Genomic DNA, 21,496 nt, shown 5'->3' on the forward strand with positions numbered 1-21,496 from the left:
CACATAAATTAACATTAACACCTAATTACAAAGAGGAGAGATGCCTTAAGATGGCACTAAATAAAAAGGAATAATTAATATTATGTCAATTAACCTGTTGATGAAGACTAGACCTGGATAGATTCACTTTCCATTAGCAAGTGTAAAGAACTGAATGAATTCTATAGGGATTCAAATACCTGAAAGCCATCATACAGTCAGTTCAAGATAGTCCTCTTATTGCTACGAATTTCAGGGTGGCCACAGAGTGCAAGAATGGTGATCATGACTTTTCTAGTTAGGTTTAGATTTGTTATCAACTCACCTGATCAGAGCTGCCAGGCAGCGAATCACAAAACACAGAACCAAAAAAAGGAGAATGGATCACATGCAGGGAAAACCTGGATGAACCTGAACTGTTTTCTGTACCAAGAGCCAAAAGAAAGACTGATACAGTCAGCACAGCTGAGTGGCAATACGGCTATAGCTGTGTTAAGCTATTTTCTGTGGCTACATGAAGGAAAAAAAAAAAAAGAAAAAAAAAAAGTAGAAAAATAGAGAAGGAAATTAGAGATGACAACAGCTCACATCCAAAATCCTGCTTCTCCCAAGTCTCCTAATGTCAACTAGCCAGTATGTTATTCCTTTTGGACTCTTTCTTTTGGCTGTAACAATACACACTGTACTTAATTTCCATTGTGGATTGTTCTCTAGAAGTTTATTTCATGCCTTGGCTTTTATCATATTCATCAAGGAACAGGTGTGAATGCATCTGCTCTGTTTCTTTCCTCCTCTCCTCTCATGGGGAATCCTCTCCAGTCCCTCTCTTCTCTTTTCCTGTGTCCTGAAAGAATACATAAAGCTGCTCTTTACAGGAGAAAAAAGGTAGCACACAATCACAGAATCACAGAATGGTTTGGGTTGGAACAGACCTTTTAGATCATGTAGTTTCAACCCCCCTGTGTAAGCAGGGACATCTCTCTTTGGATCAGGATGCTCACAGCCCCATCCAGCCTGGCCTGGAATGTTTCCAGGGAGGAGCATCCACAGCATTGCTGGGCAATCTGTTCCAGTGTCTCACCACCATTGCAGTAATTTTCTACTTTCTTAGTGGTTATTCAAATGCCTGAAGGTAAACACAGTGCAGACAGGAGATACACTCACCTGTATCCCATTGGGTCACGCAGACCATTCCTTTTGCAACTCGGTGGAAAGCTTGGCTTATTGGGTTGTGCAAGAGAAGGCACCAGTTTTTAATTAAAGGTGATGAGTACCATTTGTGTTTAGAATGGTGTTGCAAATCGGATGCTGCATTTTGTGCTTGCTCTCCTCTTGTCCTGTGGGATGAGAAGTACTCATAATAGATTTAAATTGTTTCTGATCCTGGAACTGCTTCTCTTCACATTCATCTGATGGAAGTTGCTGCCTAATGGAAAGTAAGAGCCAAGCGCAGTCACAGCCGTGGTGGTAAGCACAGTTTGGCAGAAAAGGACCAATGTTCATGTGCTCATGAGCAAACCTTCCAGTAAATCCTGTGCAGTTTGGTTCCCCAGGTGGCCAGGTAACATTCTCTGTAATCTCCTCTAAGCTATGTTGATGGCAATATAAATAAGTATCATTCTATGCTAATTAAAGTGCTCTTTAGATTAGGGTTTTTCATTAGTTATGTGAAAAATGTCAGTACAAAACATGTAGGGCAAACTCCACCTTCCCTGTGTAATCAGTACTAATTGGTAAAACTACATTGGTTTTATCATTGTTAATGCTGGTGAATTGGTCCCAGATGTGGTTTTATGGTTGTAAGTGATAATGGCTTAGAGAAGGAGAAAGATTTCTCATATTGTCTTGCCTTTTACATCCAGGTGCCATCACCTCTGAACAACAGTGACTGTGTTTAAAGAAAGGGAAAGCCTCGGTGCCAGCCCTGAGCATTGGCAGGATCAGACCTCAGCTATTTTAGGGCTGCTCTTCTTGAGCCATCGTCATTGTTAGTGCTTCAGAGTTTATCAAAATAATTATCCTCCTCATAGCATATCTGCTCTTGAAAGCACACTTATGAGGCAAGCTTCTCTTCAAAGCAATCGCCTTAAAGCATTCTGTTTAGAATAATTGCTTTCCTGCAATCCCTGCAATTACTGCAGGGGCGGCAATCATCTTATTCAGGAAGACACAGGTGAGAAAGATGGCCTTTTTAGACAGGGGTGAAATGAAGTGATGAAATCAAGAACTCCAGTGCAAATCTGCCTAGATTGGAGTGGGGGAGCCTCTTGTTGAAACAAACACAGAGACACTCTGAAGAGGAGATTCTTCAAGTGGGCTCTGGTAGGAACCAAAACACACTTGGAGATAGAATGGAAAATACTCAGGGATTCATTTGTTCACAAATACTAACGTAAAGGTGTTAACATCAATATTAGCTCCAAAGAAGAGGAAAACTTTCCTTGATGACAATCTGGTACGCTCGCACAGGTTAATGATGTGTATCTTACCCCCACACACCTTATTTTACTGAAATGGAAACTCATCAGTTTTTCTAAGTTAAAACAGCAATACAGCATACTCCATGTATGAAGAAATTGCATGAAACTTTTACCTGATTTACAGAGGAGGCTTAAACTGAACCGGTAAAGTCAGCAATGATTCACATATTTGTTTGAAAAGGTTTGAAAACTTGAGCCTGATAAGAATACAAGAAATATCACGTATCCCAGGTTATTACCTGCTGTAACTGCATGACATGATCGTTATTAAATCTTAGTTCTTAATAGCTTTGTGCCTTGTAAGGCAGTCAGAATTCTTCTTAGCGCACCACTGCACATTTCTCCTTGTTTTCACCAGAATTTAGTTCAGCAATGTGATGTAAGGGGGCTGGGAAGCAATTGCTCTTTCCTGTGGCCCACGAAAAAGGAAGCTAGGTTGTGGCCAGGAGGCCTGGAGGACGTATGGCAACAATATGGACTCACAGCCTGGGGTGATGTCCTGCCAGCCAAACCTCAGCGTCAGTTACTGCCATGTTAGATTTTAGAATAATTCACTGCAGGCTTCTGGAGTAAATTGCACTCTTCCTCATGGACTGAGCACTCCTATACTCAACTGCAAGTAACCTGCCTTGCTGTCTTATTTACTATCTCACACTACCACAAATAGCTTGTTCCAGTCTCCTTAGCTCCAGTCATCACTGTATCCCTTCATCCTTACCAGAATCTAGCCAAAGAACCCACCCAACAGCCACATCACTGGGACAGGTCCTTCTGACTTTGTTTATGAGCAGGTAAAACCCATCTTCATCCACTAATACACAACTTTCTGGGCTATGTCTCCGCTAGGAAATCAGAAGTGTTCACAATGCTCCTAGGCAGTGGGTCCAGCTGGCACAGGAGGGTCAATGTCCATATCATTAATGTTCATTTACTTTCTAAAACTGATAAACCATATGCAAGCTACTTCCAGGAAATGGTCTCTGGCCTATGGTATCTCCCATACCAGACCTGGAAATGTTAGGCAGCTGGAGCTAATGCTGTGCTAATAATTTAATAAAGAAAAATGAGACTGTGTATCCTAGAACTGTCCGAAGTTCTCATATACAACTCATAGTTGCAGCTGCAGTGCTTAAAGCATCTACGCTCTGACAAAAGTTAGGAGAGAGGGGTTTGGAATCCCTCAGAGTGCAGAATTTCTCTGTTTCTGGATGAGAGCTCTGTGAAGTTATCCAACAAACACGGGTAGGACCACATTATTCTAAGCAAAGCCTGACCTAGTTTGCACACAGTTTGCACTGTGGAAAGCCTGAGCTGGCTGGCACACAGAGTGCTCTGCTGGTGCCAGTCACACACAGCCCTGTGTGCGTCCCCTGCTCCTGGGCAGGCTCAGGCCTGCCAAATATTATCTTATATTATACTATAAGTACAAATCACCTGTCACAATATAATGGCCTGCGAGCAAACTCTAGGTGAAATGCTGTAAGAGTGGGCCCAGTGTTTAGTTCTGTGCAGGGCTACTGTTACCAGGCCTGGAGAGAAAGATCACTTTTGGGGTCGGATCTGTTTGGCTGCATGTTTTGATCAAGCAGAACCACACACCCAGGTGAGGGAGCCAACTGCAGGATCAGGGGTTAAGTGGGAGCTATCAGTACAGACATTATACCCATTTCTTCTTCCTCATGCAGTCTGTACCAGGGTTGTAGTGCCCCCATCCGCACTGAAATCTTTGCATTTTAATCTGCATGAAACAGGAGTGGTGCTACCTCGCTTGGGATGTTACCTTTTGCTATTTGGACTTCAAAAATCAGAGCTATCAAACCAGTGACACAAAGAGAAGGGTCTCCTATTACAGAAAACAGAAATCATGGTTTCATTACTCAGTCCTGCCACCTGTAGTAACCAACAGCTTATCGCCTCAGAAGCATCTCCATCAAATTATTGCACCTGTGTCCTATTTACTCAGCTTAGGTGACCTGTCAGTAACCTTGCTGGGCTGGCTGAGGAGGTGAATGTCATCTGGTCAAGCCCAGGTGAAAAGGCTCTACAGCTTCCACATTTTCTTATTGAAAAGGAGCAGTAAAGTGATAAAAGAGTCACTAGGCTCAAAATCAGCAACATACTTTCCCTTCCTTAATGGAAGACCTGTAATTCCCTACGAGATGCCCATTCTCTCCAGGGGAGAGTATAAAGAACTACTCTTCTTACACTGCTCTTTAGCCAATGCATGATGCACTGACTTGAGCTCAAATCCCCCTTGAATTGCTTTAAGTTTGAGCTTGGAGGAGCCAGCATCAGGTAGCTGAAACTCGAATGGGACTCCAGCCCTATGCGTACTTCTAACAGCACAGAATATTCACCCTAAAGCACCAAGGTATGCTGTTTCCACAATAGGGCTGTTGGTAGGAGCCCGCAGGTCTTTGGCTACGGCCTTGCTTCGGCACGTTTTGTCACTAGCGTGTTTCCTCTCGTTCCCGTTACGACCTTTAAGCTGATTTCCATCCCATCGGGGTGGAATTCCATTGGGATCCCGCACGGGTCCGTCGGTCCTTCCCTGCCCAGACGACACCAAAGCGGGGAAATGCCCCGAGCTCCGCACGCTGTAGGTGGCAGCAGGAAACATCCACCGCCGCCGTAGACATGAGACAGCGTTTGACTCACTGCTGCTCGGCGGTGAATTTCAGACCGACTCGATCCTCCCGGCCGCCGCTTCCTCCCGGCCGCCCGCTCCGCGACCCGCTCGGGGTCGTATCCCCGCTGCAGCCATGCGTGCGAGCGGCGGCGCCTCCCGGTCCCGCATGGCCGTGCTCCCCGGGGCCGGGCAGGTGCTCGCTGCGGCTGCCCGCCGCCCCCCGCGCAGGTAGGGCAGAGCCGCGCGCTCGTGTGCCTGCGCGCGTCCGCGGGGCCGCCCGGCTGCGTGCCGCCCAGCCGCAACGGCGGAGGGGCCCCGGGGGGCGGCGCGGGGCCGCTGACGGCGCCGCGGGGAGCGGAGGCGGCGGCGGGGGCGCCCCGCGGAGCCGGCGCGCAGCCCCGGGCAGCGGCGAGGCGGCGGAGCGGAGCGGATCTCTCGTTGCAGGAGGCGGCGGCGCCCCGGATGCCCGCGGCGGGCAGAAGATGTGTCATGGCAAGCAGGCGAGCGGCGGCGGTGCCCTCCCGGCGGCGAGGCGGCGGGCGCTGGCCGCCGCGCTCTGGCTGCGGCTGGCGCTGAGTCTCGGCCCGGGGCCGGCGGCGGGCGGTGAGTGAGCGGCGGCGGCCACCGCTCTGTCCGGAGACCGGGCTGTACCGCCCCGGCCCCGGGGTGGAGGGGTTGGGGAGGGGAGCGAGAAGCGGGGAAACTTCCTCCCCGTGCGGCCCCGAGGGGAGCGGAGCGGGGAATCCCCCCCTCCGGGTCACCCCGCGTGCGCCCCCCGGGAGGACGCAGCCTCAGCCGGGTCCCTGCTGGGGAGCGGAGCGCCGCGTGAGTACGGCGCGATCCTGTTATTATTTCGCACCATTATTTTAAATAGCTTTCCCCCAGCCCGGTGCCCCTCGGTCGTCCCCTCTGATCACTCTCGGTGCCAGTCCCCGAGCAGAAACGCAGGGTGGGAGAAGGTGGTTTGGGTCCAAAAAGGAACGCTTGGAACGTCCTTCAGCGCTCTCCTCCTGGAGGAAGGACCGAGTCGCGGTTGGCCTTTTTCGTTTTAATTACGTTTGTACGCTATCTTTATAAACTATTGAGCCTCTGAGATATTTCGAGCAGGTACATTTAATTACAGAATTGCTTGAAACTGATTCCGTAATTAGACGTGGATTGCGGGAAAAGTCTTAAAGTAAACTGCTTTGCTGCAGAACGAACTTAGCTGTGATAACGAGAGCAGCTTCCCATTTTCACTCCGGCATGGTGATATATTTTTGTACAGGGGGAATAAGGCGGCTCGTGATTGAATCACATCGCTAATGGCAGGCAGAGTTTGATACAATAACTGCACGGGCTTCTTATGCCAGAGGGTTGTGCCAAAATATTTGGGATGCCTGAGAGCCGGCAGCTCCGATCCTGAAGCATTTTCTGCCACTGACCGTAGAACTGCTGAAATTCGGCCGATGAGGACCTGGGGAGGTCGCCCTGTCCATCTTCCTTCTGATTCTATTCGGTCGTAATTTTCTCTCAGGACTGTAATGCTATTTTCCAATAGAAATCCCATGACTGTGAATGTGATTCCAGCTAAACAAGCTTTTAAACTGTTGCGGTCTCTGAGAACCCCTCTTTAGAAATCAGTGGCATTTTGTGCTCCTGTGTTTCCCGTGGTTTCCTGGCCAGCTTTCATTCCAGTGTGGGGATTGCCATACTTGTGCGTTCCACGCAATTGCAGTCGGGTGAGCTCCTGTCGTTCCCTACTTCCTTTTTATGGCTCCATTCATAAAACAGAGTGTGGCCCAAGGACCCCTTTCTCCCCAGAGCCGTGTGCATACTGCAGTTTGCTTGTCAGCATTTAGTTGGCTGAGCAGTGCAAGAGGTTCCTCAAGATGCAGTTTATGTCTCCCTTGGATGTAGTAGTTTTCATCGCAGCCTGCTATAAATTCTTCCGTGATGCTGGTTGTTATTAACACTGCTGCTGTTCACCTCGGCAATGTGGCTGATTCTGTATCAAATTATGTTTGTCAGGCATTTTAGGATCTTTCAAGACTAAAATCTTGCCTGGAGTCAAGGGAAAGGTTACACACTGACCGCTTGTGCATGGCTAAAATAACCAGTCGGAAAGATTCGTTGCTCTTTCTAAGTTATTGCTGCTGTTATTTTCTGTGGGGTTGTACTGGGAAGTTACACGCTATAGAAATACCTGTAAGCGCACAGATCTTTCATGTGATAGAATATATGATTGTTGATGTTTTTTTTTCTACCCTGAATCATCCGAGGGGTAAAATAATGACTTTTGTAATTAGATCAGAGAACTGCACTTTAGGATTCCTCCTATTTTATGGCCTATTGTACCTGTGAGTGAGCTCGCTTTGCTTGCATGGCTCCCTTTGAAGGCTCAGCTCATGTTCCTCAGTCTGCGACCCAGAGTTTGACAACTTCCAAGCACTCTCTGTCACCAACCAAAGCTGTGGCTTCCTTGGACCTTTGCATCTGTTGTTTCTATGTAGATAGAAGGCACACGGCACTACCAACTGCTTTGGAAAACGTGGCCCCGCTCTCTTTATATCTTCTCATTATCTGTTAAATAAGGATAATCATACTTGCAGGGAATTTGAAAAGAGCTCCAATGACATTTAATAAAAATACTATAGAGGTGGAAAGAATTTGTTTCAAAAGATTTAGAAAAACAGCATTGACAATGCGTTAAAATAAAAAGCATCTTGCATATTAATAACGAAAATGAATGGTTTAGCTTTTTTCTGTAAATCCATCCACTGCTTACGTTTGGATCCCAGTTATAGCTTCCTCCCTTCTTTATCTGATAGGAGAGTTTGGCTCCTATAACAACCCTGTCATGACTTGCGTGACTCCGTCTATTTTCTGTCTGACTAAGCCCTATTGATTGTCGCGTCGTACCATTTCACCCCAAATCAATACTACTTATGACTCTTTTTTTTTTCCTTGTCAATAACCCTACAGAGAATAACTCTGTTTATTACATTCCGACTTTCTCCAAGAGGATCTAGCAGAAAATTTGCTAGAGAAGTGAACTTAGATGAACAAACCTTTCAGATGTCAATATGCCTGATTCCTCCCAGATGTATTTAAGTTTGCTGACACCGAGGATAAAGTAAATCTCTCATACTCCAGCTTTCATCTCATCATCTTTGTTTATCCTACTTTTTGCCATAATTCTGTAGTGAAGTAAAAAAGAAAGAAAAGAAGAAAGTAGGAGCAGGTTGGGAGGGCTAGTAATGGTAGGCTTTATTTTCCTGGGTTGGTGTTGTCCTGCAGCACTGATCCCCTGCAGGGCCCATGGGGAGGATCGGGGCTGCATCACCCAAGGGCCTGCATCTCTGTAGGCATGGAGCAGGCCTTGGGCTGTCACCAGGCCTCGTCTCAAGGCATGATAGTGCCCTTCTGGGCAGGGGCAGCTCTGCCCACAGTTTTGGGTTGGGGATGGGTGATCCGCTGCTTTTTGGGTGTTGTAATCCAGTTGTTGAGTTCCCCTGGCATGTGCTCTGCAGGCAGCATCCCTTCACATCACTGGGTGCTTTTAAGATGGGAAGCACACAACACTGTGCAGGGTGGCAAACAAAGTCAATGTGTTGTGTAGTCTTTAAGCATTACATTGAATACCAGTGATACAATGCACAGTAGTGTTTTTTTCCCAATCTAAAGCTGCATTTCTGTAGCTTTGTGGTTTTCATGCGTTGCGTTGGAGTCTTGGTTATGGTTGCCTTTGGAAGCACTGGCTACCAAAACCGGATCAGTTCGTTTTCTAAAAGTGATATACTTGGAATAAGATGAATTTTCTGTGTGGTAGTGATGAAGACCTGCACTGGAGCTTACCTTTTGTCTACCTGTCTACCTTGCTTTCAGCAAAAGAAAGCTACCAAAGTTTCCCCGTAACTGCCTTACATAAACTTTTGGCATTGTTTATAAAAACTGTTCTATGAAATGCCAGAATGCTTCCTGATCAACTCTCTCTAAGTCTGTAGTGAGTGTATTTTACTCACTCCCTTTCAGTGTCTGCATCACTTGTCAAGCAAAACAGTCATTTTAGCCTAGAATTGTCCACATGTTTTGCAAAATCATCAGGTAGGTTGCAGTGTTGTTCTTAACCTCCAGCTCACTGGAGGATCTGGACATTCTGCAAGGAACAGATTTCACACGTCCTGGACGTATATCAGTTCTGATCCTATATCTGCCCCATGCAGCTCCCCTTCCCTTCTCTGAGACTGAAGTTGACGTTTCGGTTCCATTTTATATTCAGATGGCAAGGCCAGCAACATCCAAGGATGAGAGCTCATCATCTGTCGTAGTGGCACATCCTCCCACCTGCAGCTTTGCAAGATGTGGGTGTTAGCACCCTGCAGTGTGGAGGTATGGCCCTGATTTACCATGGGATATGGAGTCAGAGGTTAGCTTCCCCATTGGCTTTCTTGCTTCCAAAATCACAATAGTCTGTATTATGATCTCTGTGTTATGGATGATTATAGCTTTAGAAAAAGGACTTATTTATTCTTTGTTTGATTTTCCTGAACTATAAAGTAGATAAGCGATTTATTTCATAGACTTCTTATGAGGTGGTTGAAGAACCTCACAAAGAAAATGTGACAGGAGTGAGAAATACGAATTTTGACAAACTATAAGCTGAAGTTTACTGCAGTGAATGGTTCTTTAACTCCTTTTACTTTATTATTATTATTTACTTTTTTTTAGTATTGGTTATTAATTGAACAGTCTTGTAAATATATGAAGATTAGGAAGAAGTTATCTTTCTTTGTTGTTGTTATTTGGATTTATTTTTTTTTTATAGCATGGGTCATATGCTCCAGGTTTTTTTTCCAAGCACCTACTTCTGGTTCAAATTAATTCTTTATCAAGGAAACACATGTTATTTAAAAAGAAGAAAGCATTACACTTGTGCTGTGCTTTTCGATGAGGTTTTAGGCATGAAAAGGACAATCAATCATCGCCCAAGTTCATATTTGCTATATGTGAGTGCTAATATGAAAGAAAAACTGAGCTGCATCGAGTGTTGAACTTAAATTGGTCAGAAAATGAGCTTGTGGGATTAAGTGGTGTAGTGTGTACAATTGGATTCAGCAAGTGTAAAAATTAGCTTTGCTTGTATATTAAGGGGGCTGAAGGTATATGCATCATACCAAATTCAGCAATTTAACTGTAAAACAGGCATCTCTTTGCATGGCTTTACATCTTCTCAGCCGCTTTCTTTGACTTGGCACAAGCAGAGCATAATGAAGCAAATTTCAAGCAGTACATCTAGTAGTTTTTGTAGCGGAGCTGTGCATCATAGCAATTGTCAACATGCACATTTGCAACTTCTGACTGTCTTACACTCCCAGCATCTGGGTTGCATGTGGAATTTGCCCAAACTGTGGTGTTTTTTTCCCTGCATATTGAGGCCAGCGGAAGAGTTTGATGCCATCTGCATGTATTGAGCACCTGCTGGCACAACACATGCATTCATGCTCCTGATAGGTCACCCTTGACTCACACGGCCTTTTAGCTGCTCCGAACTGTGTGGTGCCCATACTGGGTTGATCTTCTGCTCATTGGAAAGACTCAGTGACTTAAAGACATGTTTCATGTAAGAAACAAATCCTTCTGTAGACTGAGAAGAGATCCTCTGGGTCTTAGTCTAGCACTTTCTTTTATAAATAGAACTTGGGGAAATACCTAATTCCTATTTATATGGCACAGCCTTTATAGTAGGAATTTTTGATTGTGACTCTCCTCTAACTGAAATGAGCAGCAGATTTCCTATTCTTGTAAACTGCTACTTAAGCAAATCACAGAGGCAGCTTTTCCAGTGTAGCTTATTTGCCTTATTCCTTTATGTCTGATATAGCATATAGCATTTTTCCAGACCCTGAAGGCATCTCCTCCTGAATAATAATAAAAAAATAATAATGAAAAATTGTAAGTTAGGGTCAAGCACTGAAAAACTGTATCATGCAGATTCTCATAGTGAAAAGCACACATTAATGGGAATGTTTCTGCCTTTCTGGATCATGTGATTCACAATGATATTTTACACGGAAGAACATTAGAAAAGCATTACCTGTGCCTTTAAAACTGTTCTACCGTACTTCTGCTGTTAGGCAGGAGAAGAGCACCGCATGACCACAGAGCTCTGTTTGCTCATGAAACGTAAGTTATAATGTAGAGTACATAGAAGGATTAAATAGATACAGTGACTGATTCCTTGCTGATTGCTGCGAGAAATCTCTGACTGCAGGTGGTGAAGTTGTATGAAACGTGGAGATGAGAAGCGTGCCCAGGACAAGGGTGCAACAGAACTTCTAAGTAAAGCTCAATTCTGTGCTCAGTAAAAAAGTACAAAATCTTTAAAAAGGTTGGGTTCGCTTGGAAACTGAAAAGAGGAGACAAGGCTTACAATGGACTGAAGAAAAAAATAGGTTAGGTTGCTGAGGATTAGATTATTTCAAAGTTGGGTTATCAAGGGGATCATGAGATAGTGTCCTAAAAATACACCTTTGTGCACCACCAAAGAGAAAACGCAGAACACAATGCAACCATGAATCAAGAGAATTGCTGTTTTGCTGGACGCTCAGTCCTGAGTCCAGCAGAACAAACTGAAAAGAAGAGGCTGAAAGCACAAAGCCTTCAGATCTTTTTTGGTAGTGCAGAATGCCAGCGTGCATAGTTGTTGATTTGTCAGAAGACTGAAGAGCACTACGCAGTTTCAAGAGAAAAGTCCTTGTACGTGCTGGGAGAGAGGAGATGATGCGCAGAAGTAGAAGCCTGTAATCTAGATGCTCTGCTCTCACTTCTGTCATTATTTCTGTGTTTCTGGAGGTAGGTAGGGCAATAAGTTTGAGAGCAGAGTTATAGAGATGAGACTGGAAGAGACCTCAGAAGCACTTGATGCTCATCCTTCAGCCCATGGCCAGGATTCTTGGATGTATGTCAGTGAAGTTACTCAAGATTTTTTTGTTGGAAACTCTACAGTTTCCCTGGTTATCTCTTTGAGTGCTTTACTTTCTCAACCACTGAGAGGGTTTTTCTGATACCTCTTTACTTCTGAATCCTCTGCTGGTGTGCCAGTGTTGTATCTCTGCCTGTCCTGATTAGGAATGGAAGAAACCTGACTGCCCCTGCCCAGCAAAATGTCTCAGAAAAACTAGCAATTAGTTAACAGTCTGAGAGCTAAGACTTACTTCATACCCTACGTTCATATATTGCTGCTGGTGCAGAAGGAGTTGGCATGGTTCTTCAAGGTTTAACTTACATTTTTCTGGTTTAGTTAAGGTGACAGCAAAGTTTGTCTTCAGCACTAGGTCAGGTATCTTATCAGCAGCCATCAAACCAGCAGCCTTGCTAGTTTGGAAGGAGTTGCAAGGATTTTCCAAAGCTATGATTGGAAAGAATGAGGAATGAATCTGGGGACCTCCTAATAAAAAAAGCCTGTTTACGTAGTCTGTTATCTTTGGGGACATTAGACCAATCATTTGTACTTGATCACAGTGCAAACAGCCTGGTTAATCCCACACTAAATTGCACCAGAGTGAATTTGTATTTTATTTCTGTAGACTTGAGTGAATTTGTATGTACTGAATGGCCCATGGTACTTGAGATCCACACAAAAGCAAGTCAGTTGTTTAAGACTTCCATCTGCATTTGCAAATAAACAGTTTTAATGAGAGGTTTAAGGATCAGCTACTTAGAGCTGACCTGCTTCTATGCCTGAGTTCCTGCACTCAGTAAAAGGAGCACTGGTGGTGGCTATCCAGGAAGACTGTGTCCTTCAGCACTCTGAGAGGCACAGGCAGCGGTGGATTGAGAATATTAGATGATGTGTGGGAAATCATGTCTTTCTTAGGCTAAAAGATAAATCTGAGCCATTTAAAACAACGTGCAGAGCTGAATTAATAAGAAAGGACTGTGATGGTGTGGGGATTGAAACTGAGAAGACTTCTTGCTTGAGGAAATTGGATCTTTTAGCTGTAAGAACTTCACAGCGAGGAGTATGTCTTTCATCTGTTTCTAATACCATGTATAAGCCTACGTGCTATTACTGTGTTTGTGTAGTAATGATTTGTATTCTGAAAATCACGGGTGCTTGTGAGGCAGAGTCATTTTTCTGTATCGCTCTACTTAGACAAACAGTTGATATTTTTAGAGATGTTTTCTATGCATCATTTTACTCAGAGAAAACACAAATGATCCACTTAGAACTGAAAATAAATAATAAATAATTTGGTCTCCTGTAAATTGGACTTGTAAAATAGCTTGATTGCAATTACTGGCTTAGAAGCGATCTTGAAAGAATTAAGATGAAATGGTGTTGTTATGAGTAGGGGTAAAAATGAGAGTATTCCACTGTAGTGTGGCCTTCTGGCAGTATTCAGATACCTGTCCCAGTGTAATACCCACACTTTAAAACTCTTCCTCACCCTGTATGGTTCACATTCCGAAGAGAGGGGTCTTTTCAGGCCTCAGCCTCTTCCCTTTGAGCCCCTTCCCTTTCCCTTTGCCTTTTTTTTTTGAGGAATTGTTGCTCAAATGGCAGAGTCCATCTTTTGGGTACAGCAGAGACATTCCCTGCTTGTAGCCTGTTGTTTATCTGCTGCAGATGCCCTCATCCAGCTTGTTTGTCTTAGAGACCAACAGAAGAGAGATGTCCTCTAGTACTTAATTTGTCAAGACCAAAGTGATTTGCAAACGCTTGGATACCTTAGTCCAAAGTGAAAATCACAGTGCAAGGGCTCACCAACCAGGATAAGCATATGTGAGTAGGTAAAGCCCAGCTCTGTTATACCAATGAACTTCTTGAAACGGGGTCATCATGGGACATTCCACTCTGCACAATGGCTGTAAAAAGTGTAGTAGAAACAAACACAAGAAAGAGCATGCAGACTCATGGGACAACCTTGTTAGTAAGGAGGGGCATGTAGCTGTCTTCACATACAACCATGCATCAGTGCATTAGAGTGTGCCCACATTAATCTTATGTGTAGATAGCTAGCTTGATGTCTGCATATATGTAGGAGATGAATCAGAATCTCAACAAACAAACAAACAAAAGACCCAAACCAGCAAAGAAATTGTAAAAATGTATACTACTGTCACGGACAGTTATTTTGAGATTCTTATGTTGCTTCTTACAGCAAGGTTTCTTTTCACACTGTAAAATGGATGACTGTTGCCTTTAATGCTTCCCTTTAGGAGAATATTGGATTCATGTGAGGGATGGAAAGCAGAATATTGTTGAGTGTATTTAGATTCTATTTCATTTTTTATTTAGTATCTATATAGTAAGTAAAGGGGATGACTTCATTCCTTAAGTATATTCCATTTTAAAAATAAATCCATCAGATAAACTTCATTCATTGTGGGGAGAAGGATTTTGTCAAAACCAGGCTGAACAATGTATTTTTGCAATGCCTTGACCTGCTGGGGGTTTCTTTCCAGGATGCCAATCAAAGTCAAATTTTTCAACTCTGGTTCTGCTTATGTGAAGGTTTCCTTGTTTTTCCCAACCAAGAAGATCTCTTCAACCTCCAGCCTCTTCAAAACCTTGTCCTTAGAGCAAGTAGGTCTAGGAAACAATGTTTCAGCTGTATATTCACCTTGACACTTGATGCTTAAGGTCAATTTTTGATGTAGTGGAATCTGTTTAATTCTTTGGTAGTTTTAATAGAGAAAAAAGTCCTTCAATGCTGTATACACAAACATAGTTAGAAGAAAATATTCTCTGTATGCTGATTTTTTTTTTTCTGTCTCTGCAGTCAGGTGATTCTGTTATCATAAAATGTACGGAACTGAAGCAGCGCAAGCAGCTGCAGCAGAGTTTAAGGAGTCAACATGAATGGCAGCTTACTGAGGATATTAACACAATGCTGCTATTCGCTACCTTGGAAATATCATTTGCTGTTTTTCACCTGATCTGAACTTCTGTGGAAATAGGATAATGCTATGGGAGTTTTCCTTTTTATCAAGTTTCCATTTCTTCTGTGAATTTCCTTTTTCCCTCAGAAGCAGTCCATTGGGCTCTGATCAGCCAGCATCACTGCCAGTACCTACAAGGGATCTTTGGCTCTTTCACTTTGTCTCTTTCACTTGACCGTGGCAGTTGAAGAGGTAGGGATGATCGGAGGTTGTATGAGATGAGATTTGGCCTTATGACATTGTTCTAAAACAAATTGTCCAGATGTGGCTCAGAGGCATCTGTCTGATGTAGATGGGCAGTTCTACCAGCCCAGCTGGAAGGTTCCAGTGCTTTGCTCTCTGATGTGCTCCTTGGGATGCTGTCTGTCTTGGTACCACATTGAGTCTGTGTCCATGCTACTATCTGGTAAAATTTTCTGTTGCTGGGCAGGTGGGTGAAATCTGCCCATCTGTTCTCTGTCTTGCCCAATCCATACTCTGTGAGGAGACCTAACTGTGAAATTGCCTTAAGCTGTGTGGAGGATGCTGGCTCCTACTTCAACCAGCTCTTTGTATACACTGGTAGAAGGGATGCCTTAAAGTCCAGCACTTCCCATTTGTCCAGCTGTTTCCCAGCTCTGGGGCCAAGAATTCTTCCTTTAGGCATTCCTGCCCTTGGCTTCTTCAGTATACTCAGTTGAAGAAGCAGGTTTCAGCATTTCCGTAGTACCTTCTCTACTATTTTTGTAGGCTATACAGCCTCTCCTTTCAGCATTTGAAGACCACTCATTCTTGTCCTTTTCCCATGGAGCCTTGTCAGTCCAGTTATTTCCTCCCCTGACCCATTTTCAAAATAAAATGAATGGTTGGATGGGTGCCTTTTTTTTGGAGATTCTCTGGGAAGTTACAAGACACTTCACAGTGGCAGTAGTAATTTCAGTCTTGACACCCATATTGAATTTGACTGTGTCACTTTTGTTTAATTTTGAACTATGTGTTGAGTTTTGAAACATTTCTGGTGGTGATGTTCTTACTATCATTTAATATGTGTCAGGATTAGAATATTTCTGTACGTATAAGCCTAATGACCTGAATTTGTAAAGCTAAACAGCCACACTGCTGCTGGCATGACTCACTATTATTTTTAGCTCTGAAGGGGAGGTAGCAGATCAAAGGTTCATCTTTCCTTACCAGGAAAAGTTGTGTCTTTTGTTGAACGAACTGGTCTTAGTGAGAGGTTTAACTTTTGTGTATCTGTTTTCAGTTGGACTTGTGCAAGATGCTACACATCTCTTTGGTTTCCTTTCATAGCAGCCTCGTTACTTGAGTTTTTGTGTGGCAGGGGTCCTTGCTTAGACACTTTGGGACTTGAACTGTTGCTGGGAATAGTCAAAGCAGAAAAGGTGACTGATTTTATTGCATGTGGAGGAGAACTCAAATCCTGAGCTGCTCTGAGGGACAGGGCTGACTGGTGAGGTGCTGCGCCTTTTGGATACTTGCTAACAGGATGACCAAAGCAAAAGGCTTCATTCAGATTACATGGGTTTTAGGTCTTAGATAGTAGCTCATAGTGGCTATGCAGCGTATTTGATAAGGAGATTACTGCATGCACGTACGTGAACGTGAAGAAAAGATTTACTTTCCATTTAAATCACAGTGGGAAATGGCACTTACAGAAACCTCTTCTTGGGAAAAAGAATAAAAATAATAAATAATAAGAACAGTTTTTAGACCTAATTTGAATTATTTCTTAAGAAAGATGTATGATGATGAATGTCAGTTCAGTGATACTCATATGTTCTCCATAATCAAGCCTCATTGTGCTACATATGGGAGATGTATCTGAGCCAAAGAGGGCTCAGATAAAGGGTGGAGAATATGGAATACAGGGGAAGAATGTGCCTTGCATTATCAGGGGACTGCAAACTTAGATAAAGCAAGACACAGACATTTTGTCAAAGAAACAGCGTATGTAAGTTTAAAGCTTGCTCTAGGCAGTTTTAAGTCAGCCAGCACTTAGAGCAGCTGATAACCCAGAGTGGCACTGACCTTGGCAGATGCACAAGGGTAAGCTTTGCATGGGGATGACTTATTTCTTGATCAGTCATTCAAGTATGAGTGGCACTGTCTGGCATTCCTTCAGTATTGATTATGGATGTTTTATCCCGAAGCAAACACATTGATTGCAGATAGTGGAATCAGAATCAGTCTCTGTATATCTGAGCTCTTCTGTATCCATTCTGTGGTATCCTGGGGCACAGTGATGCCACTAAGCTTACGCTGCGCTTCAATCTTCTTGCTTTTTTTTTTAACCGATTCCTCTTTAAAGCTGCAGTGCATAGAATTGGAAGCATGATTTCTGTCAGTAACTACCATCAGGCTCTTTTGTCTGATTATTGTTGGCTTTTTGCTTGTTGCATTCATGTCTGGAGGATGTCTCATGACCTTTGCTTGTGGACATGCAATTGCAGATAGTTTTCAGGTATGGTAAGGGGCTGCTTTGAAGTTGTCAGTGTTTAGAGACACAGTGGAGGCAATTTAGCCACAACGACACTATTTTTAATCCTTCTTCTGTGTGCTGAATCACTGTACCTCTTGCTAAATATGTCAGGGTCTGTGGGTGTTGAATGCTGCTGGGATGCAAATCCTTTTTCTTGTCAGGAGCTATCCAGGCTCAGGAAATAAAGTGCCACGATGGAATAGAGCTCATTTGTACCCTCTCCATGCAAACTGCAGCATTTTCTAGTTGCTGAATAGTACAGCTCTAGAGTCACACCGTAATCCAAACCCTTGTCTGGAGGGTCATCAACTGTGATCCAGTGGACGGGGCCTGCTGTCAGTGCCAAAAGCCTCACAGATATTCTCATTTTAGGCTAAATACATGAAAATAAAAATTTCTGAGGTAGAAAAATGTATCTGTTATCTGATACCTTAGGGAATCTAACAGCTCAAGTATCCCTTCTACATCTTTTATTGGGTGACTTGATGGGTTCAGAGGCATGTTTGTGCACACTGCACTGCCCACCTGCACTCCCAGCTTTCTCAGATCCTCTGCACAGTCAGAGAAGCGAAACTCAGAGGATTTCTGCTTTCCCTGTTCTTCAGAGAAAAGAAATGGTGTCAGCTGCAATACTCCACTCGGACACAAAAACCTGAGCTGGCAGGAAAAAGCAAATAGCATTACTGGTGCATAAGGCTGGTTGCAAAAGGATTCCTGGGTTTTAATAGTGGTCATTGAGTTACAGATCAGATGGTAAAGATTTTGGACAGCTGCATTTTTTTGCTTGCTTGTTTCTATGTTAGACATTTGAATAAAGGATGCAATACTGTGATGAGAAATGGCTTTATTTTTAGGATTTTCTTTAACGGCATGGCCTTTTAGGCACTATTGCATTGTGAGATTCAAGTTCTTTGTGAGCTCAGTTTCTGCTGATAGCTCGTGATTGCTTCCATTTTGCAGATGGGACAGGTTTCCTTACTATGCCTCAACCTGCCTTCTGATGGCTTGCCCATAGAACTAGCCACTGTCAAACCAAAATGTTAGTATGGATGAACACTTGAGCATATGCGTTTACACATATGTGAACACCCACTGCTTACTCAATTGCCTGAGCAGAAAATATACATGATTATCTTGCTTTTTATACATATATAATGCAGAATGCAAAGTTATGCTGTCAGAAATAGGAGCAGGATTTTGAAAGGTTCACTTGTAATAAAATCAGAAATGAATATCAAATTGGTGTGTGTTAAAAAGCAGGCTGAGTGCTGCTGGGATTTGTATATGTTCATTGATCCCTTCAGCAGGTCACCACTTGTTAGCTCCAGATTTACAGCTGCTTTCCTCTGAATGTTTTCTTTTACTGGGATACCTATCTACCTCATAGTCCCAAGACACTGACAACAATTACCAATAATTATTGTCATTTTTGAAGGGGAAACCAGGACTGAATGTGCCGAGAGACAGCATTGCTCTCCTGTCCCTGACAGTTTTACATTGACAGCCAATTGTCACACAGGGCTGCTGCTGTGGCCTCTCTGCTGTACTTTCTGAATGTAAAGACCATTATGCTTGGCTGCATCAGAAGCAAAGCATCAGAACTGAGTGAACAGAAGAATTCAATTTTCAGTTTTTTTCTTTTGGCTGTATACTTCCAGCCATACAATGTTGACATTGAAAATATTTTAAAATATAATATCTAGTACATTATTCAGGTGTTTTTTTTTGCCTCAATGCCAGCTTTAGGACTTGTAGTAGACTGATACCTAACATGAGAATTTTTTTTCTGCTGTACCTCATACTGTAATTTATAAAACTTAGCATAAGAGACTCTTGCTGTCTCTGAAAACTGCACCAGGTCTGCAGTTTATTTGGAAACTGATGACTTGGGTTTCATTTAGGTCCCAGAGTTCCTCCCATAAGTATTAATATTCTCATTCAGTGTAAAAGGTTTGCCTAAGGCTGAGCCCTAACAAATGAGGTAACATCCTGTGGTCATTAAGGTTGGAAAAGACTTCTATGATCATCTAGTCCAACTGTCCACCTACCAAATGTTATTAACATAAAAAGAAAGTGCTGGAGAACACAGGTGTATGGGGAACTGTTGATCACAGCCTGAATCTCTGATTGACCACCTGAGGCAAGCAATGAGTCAGCTGCAGGAGCACAGGTGAAGGCAATTCAGCTGTGCTACCAAAAGGAGTGGAGCCTGGCTGTACCTCTCCCAGATCTCATTTAATGGCTGACTGCCACTAAGGCAGGATCTCTTTCTCTGGAAGTCACTGCTGTATGGAGTTTACTGTGAACCTTCAACATCGGTGAGCATTTCCCATTTATCATAGATTATCTTTCTATCACAATAATCTTTCATATGGAGCATCAGTTTAACCTCTGTTTGCTTATTGACTGTATAACTGCACAACAGGTTTAACCAAAGGGCTTCATTTTCACCAGTGATCTCCCCAAGTTTGTAGTAAATGTAGGTGAAATCTGTGGTTTCGTGCTATCTTAGGAAACCAGATCCAACCCCAAAGCACCTTATGGCACCATCAGTGGGAAGTGACTTCTGGCCACTGTACTGAAATATCTTTACCAAGATATCATCTGCTCAGTGTTCTGGAAATACAGGGAATATTAATTACAAAATATTCTTACAGCTCTGTATTTGTAACACAGCTGAATGGGGCTCATTTTATTTACAATACTGATGTTGATCAGAGTAGCACTACTGAACCATTCGCATCTGAATATTAGACAAAAGGCGTGTATTTTAATAATACATTCAGTACAAATTTGCATGAAAATAGTGCTGTTGCTGAAGAGTGTATTATAAAGTGCTACATAAATAATCAGCTTCTAAACAGACTCCAAGTATCTATTTATGCAACACAGCAGTTATAAAAAATTAGTTTGTGTTTTAAGACTGACAGTAGCTTATTGTGTTTAGCACCTTCGGTTTGTATGGCAGAACACTTTTCCCTTAACAACATGTATAAAAAAAAACAAAGCAAATACCAAGATACATGCTGTGTGCACACACCGTATTTAAATGTAAAGTTCAGCTTGCATAATGAGCCAACTACAGCCAGGGAACTACTAAGTGCGATGATTTGTCAGTAAATGTTCTACAGTGCCTGCACGTTATACAGGTTGTTCATATATATATGATATTATAGATGGATAATGCCACCTGAGCTACAAGATGGGTGAACTAAGGCAAAAGGGTTTCCAAATAGGCAAGTATGGTTGGCTTTACCTCTTGTTTGACCATTAATGTATCATGCTCCAAACGTCAAGTTTAACAGCCCAATTGCAGTTATTTAGTATTGGTTAAATAACACTGCTACAGATTTAAGCTTGTGGGGTTTCTGTGTGATATGCTTCTGGTCTGGAGTGAAATACTGTATTCTACCTGCTTATTATTCAGCTCTTCATGCCAGTATGTGCTCTAGTGTTTGCCGGATGCAGTGACTTCTTAAATCAAGAAACTGTGTTTATTTAAGTGTGGATCTTCTACCCACTCCACTTGTGATGTGCAGCTCGTGTCCAAAGGACATGGACTCAAGGCAAGCTGGATGTGAGGCTGCAGTGTGTTCCTAACATAAAGAAGCAGCTGAAAATCAAAGGCCTTCTATTTGAATTTTTCAGGTTTATACATCAGGATTTGTAGGTATAGTCCTCATGTGGACTGTTTTGCTCAAATTCAAGAGACTGAATGATCCCAGCCTGAAAATAGCTCCTAGGAAATATTTATTTATGTCAGCATGTAATCTACCTTTCCTCTCCCTTTTCACATGTGTTATAACTTTATTCCAGAACAAATATATAGTGCTTGATCAAGATGAAACAATTTAGCAACACTTTCAGTACAGAGTTAAAGCCCTATAGTGCAATGTAAGTAATGGAGTGACTGTTAGAAAATAAAAAGCTATAGAGACGTAAGTATGGCCTGATACTGTGGTCTGTTATTTCTCTTATCATCAGTGTTATTGCTATTATGAC

At 43.0% G+C, this 21,496-nt stretch overlaps 1 protein-coding gene across 1 annotated transcript in view; it reads left to right on the forward strand.

Moving 5' to 3' along the window:
• The first annotated feature begins 5,464 nt into the window (after positions 1–5,464).
• The window catches only part of SUSD4 (sushi domain containing 4), a 59,854-nt gene continuing 43,822 nt past the window's right edge, over positions 5,465–21,496 (forward strand). The window contains exon 1 of the mRNA XM_015857237.2: positions 5,465–5,691. Coding sequence (XP_015712723.1) covers positions 5,571–5,691 — 121 coding nt within the window. The 5' untranslated portion in view covers positions 5,465–5,570. The remainder of the gene's footprint in view (positions 5,692–21,496) is intronic.

The sequence above is a fragment of the Coturnix japonica genome, chromosome 3 (assembly GCF_001577835.2).
Source record: "Coturnix japonica isolate 7356 chromosome 3, Coturnix japonica 2.1, whole genome shotgun sequence".
In the NCBI taxonomy this organism is placed as follows: Eukaryota; Metazoa; Chordata; class Aves; order Galliformes; family Phasianidae; genus Coturnix; species Coturnix japonica.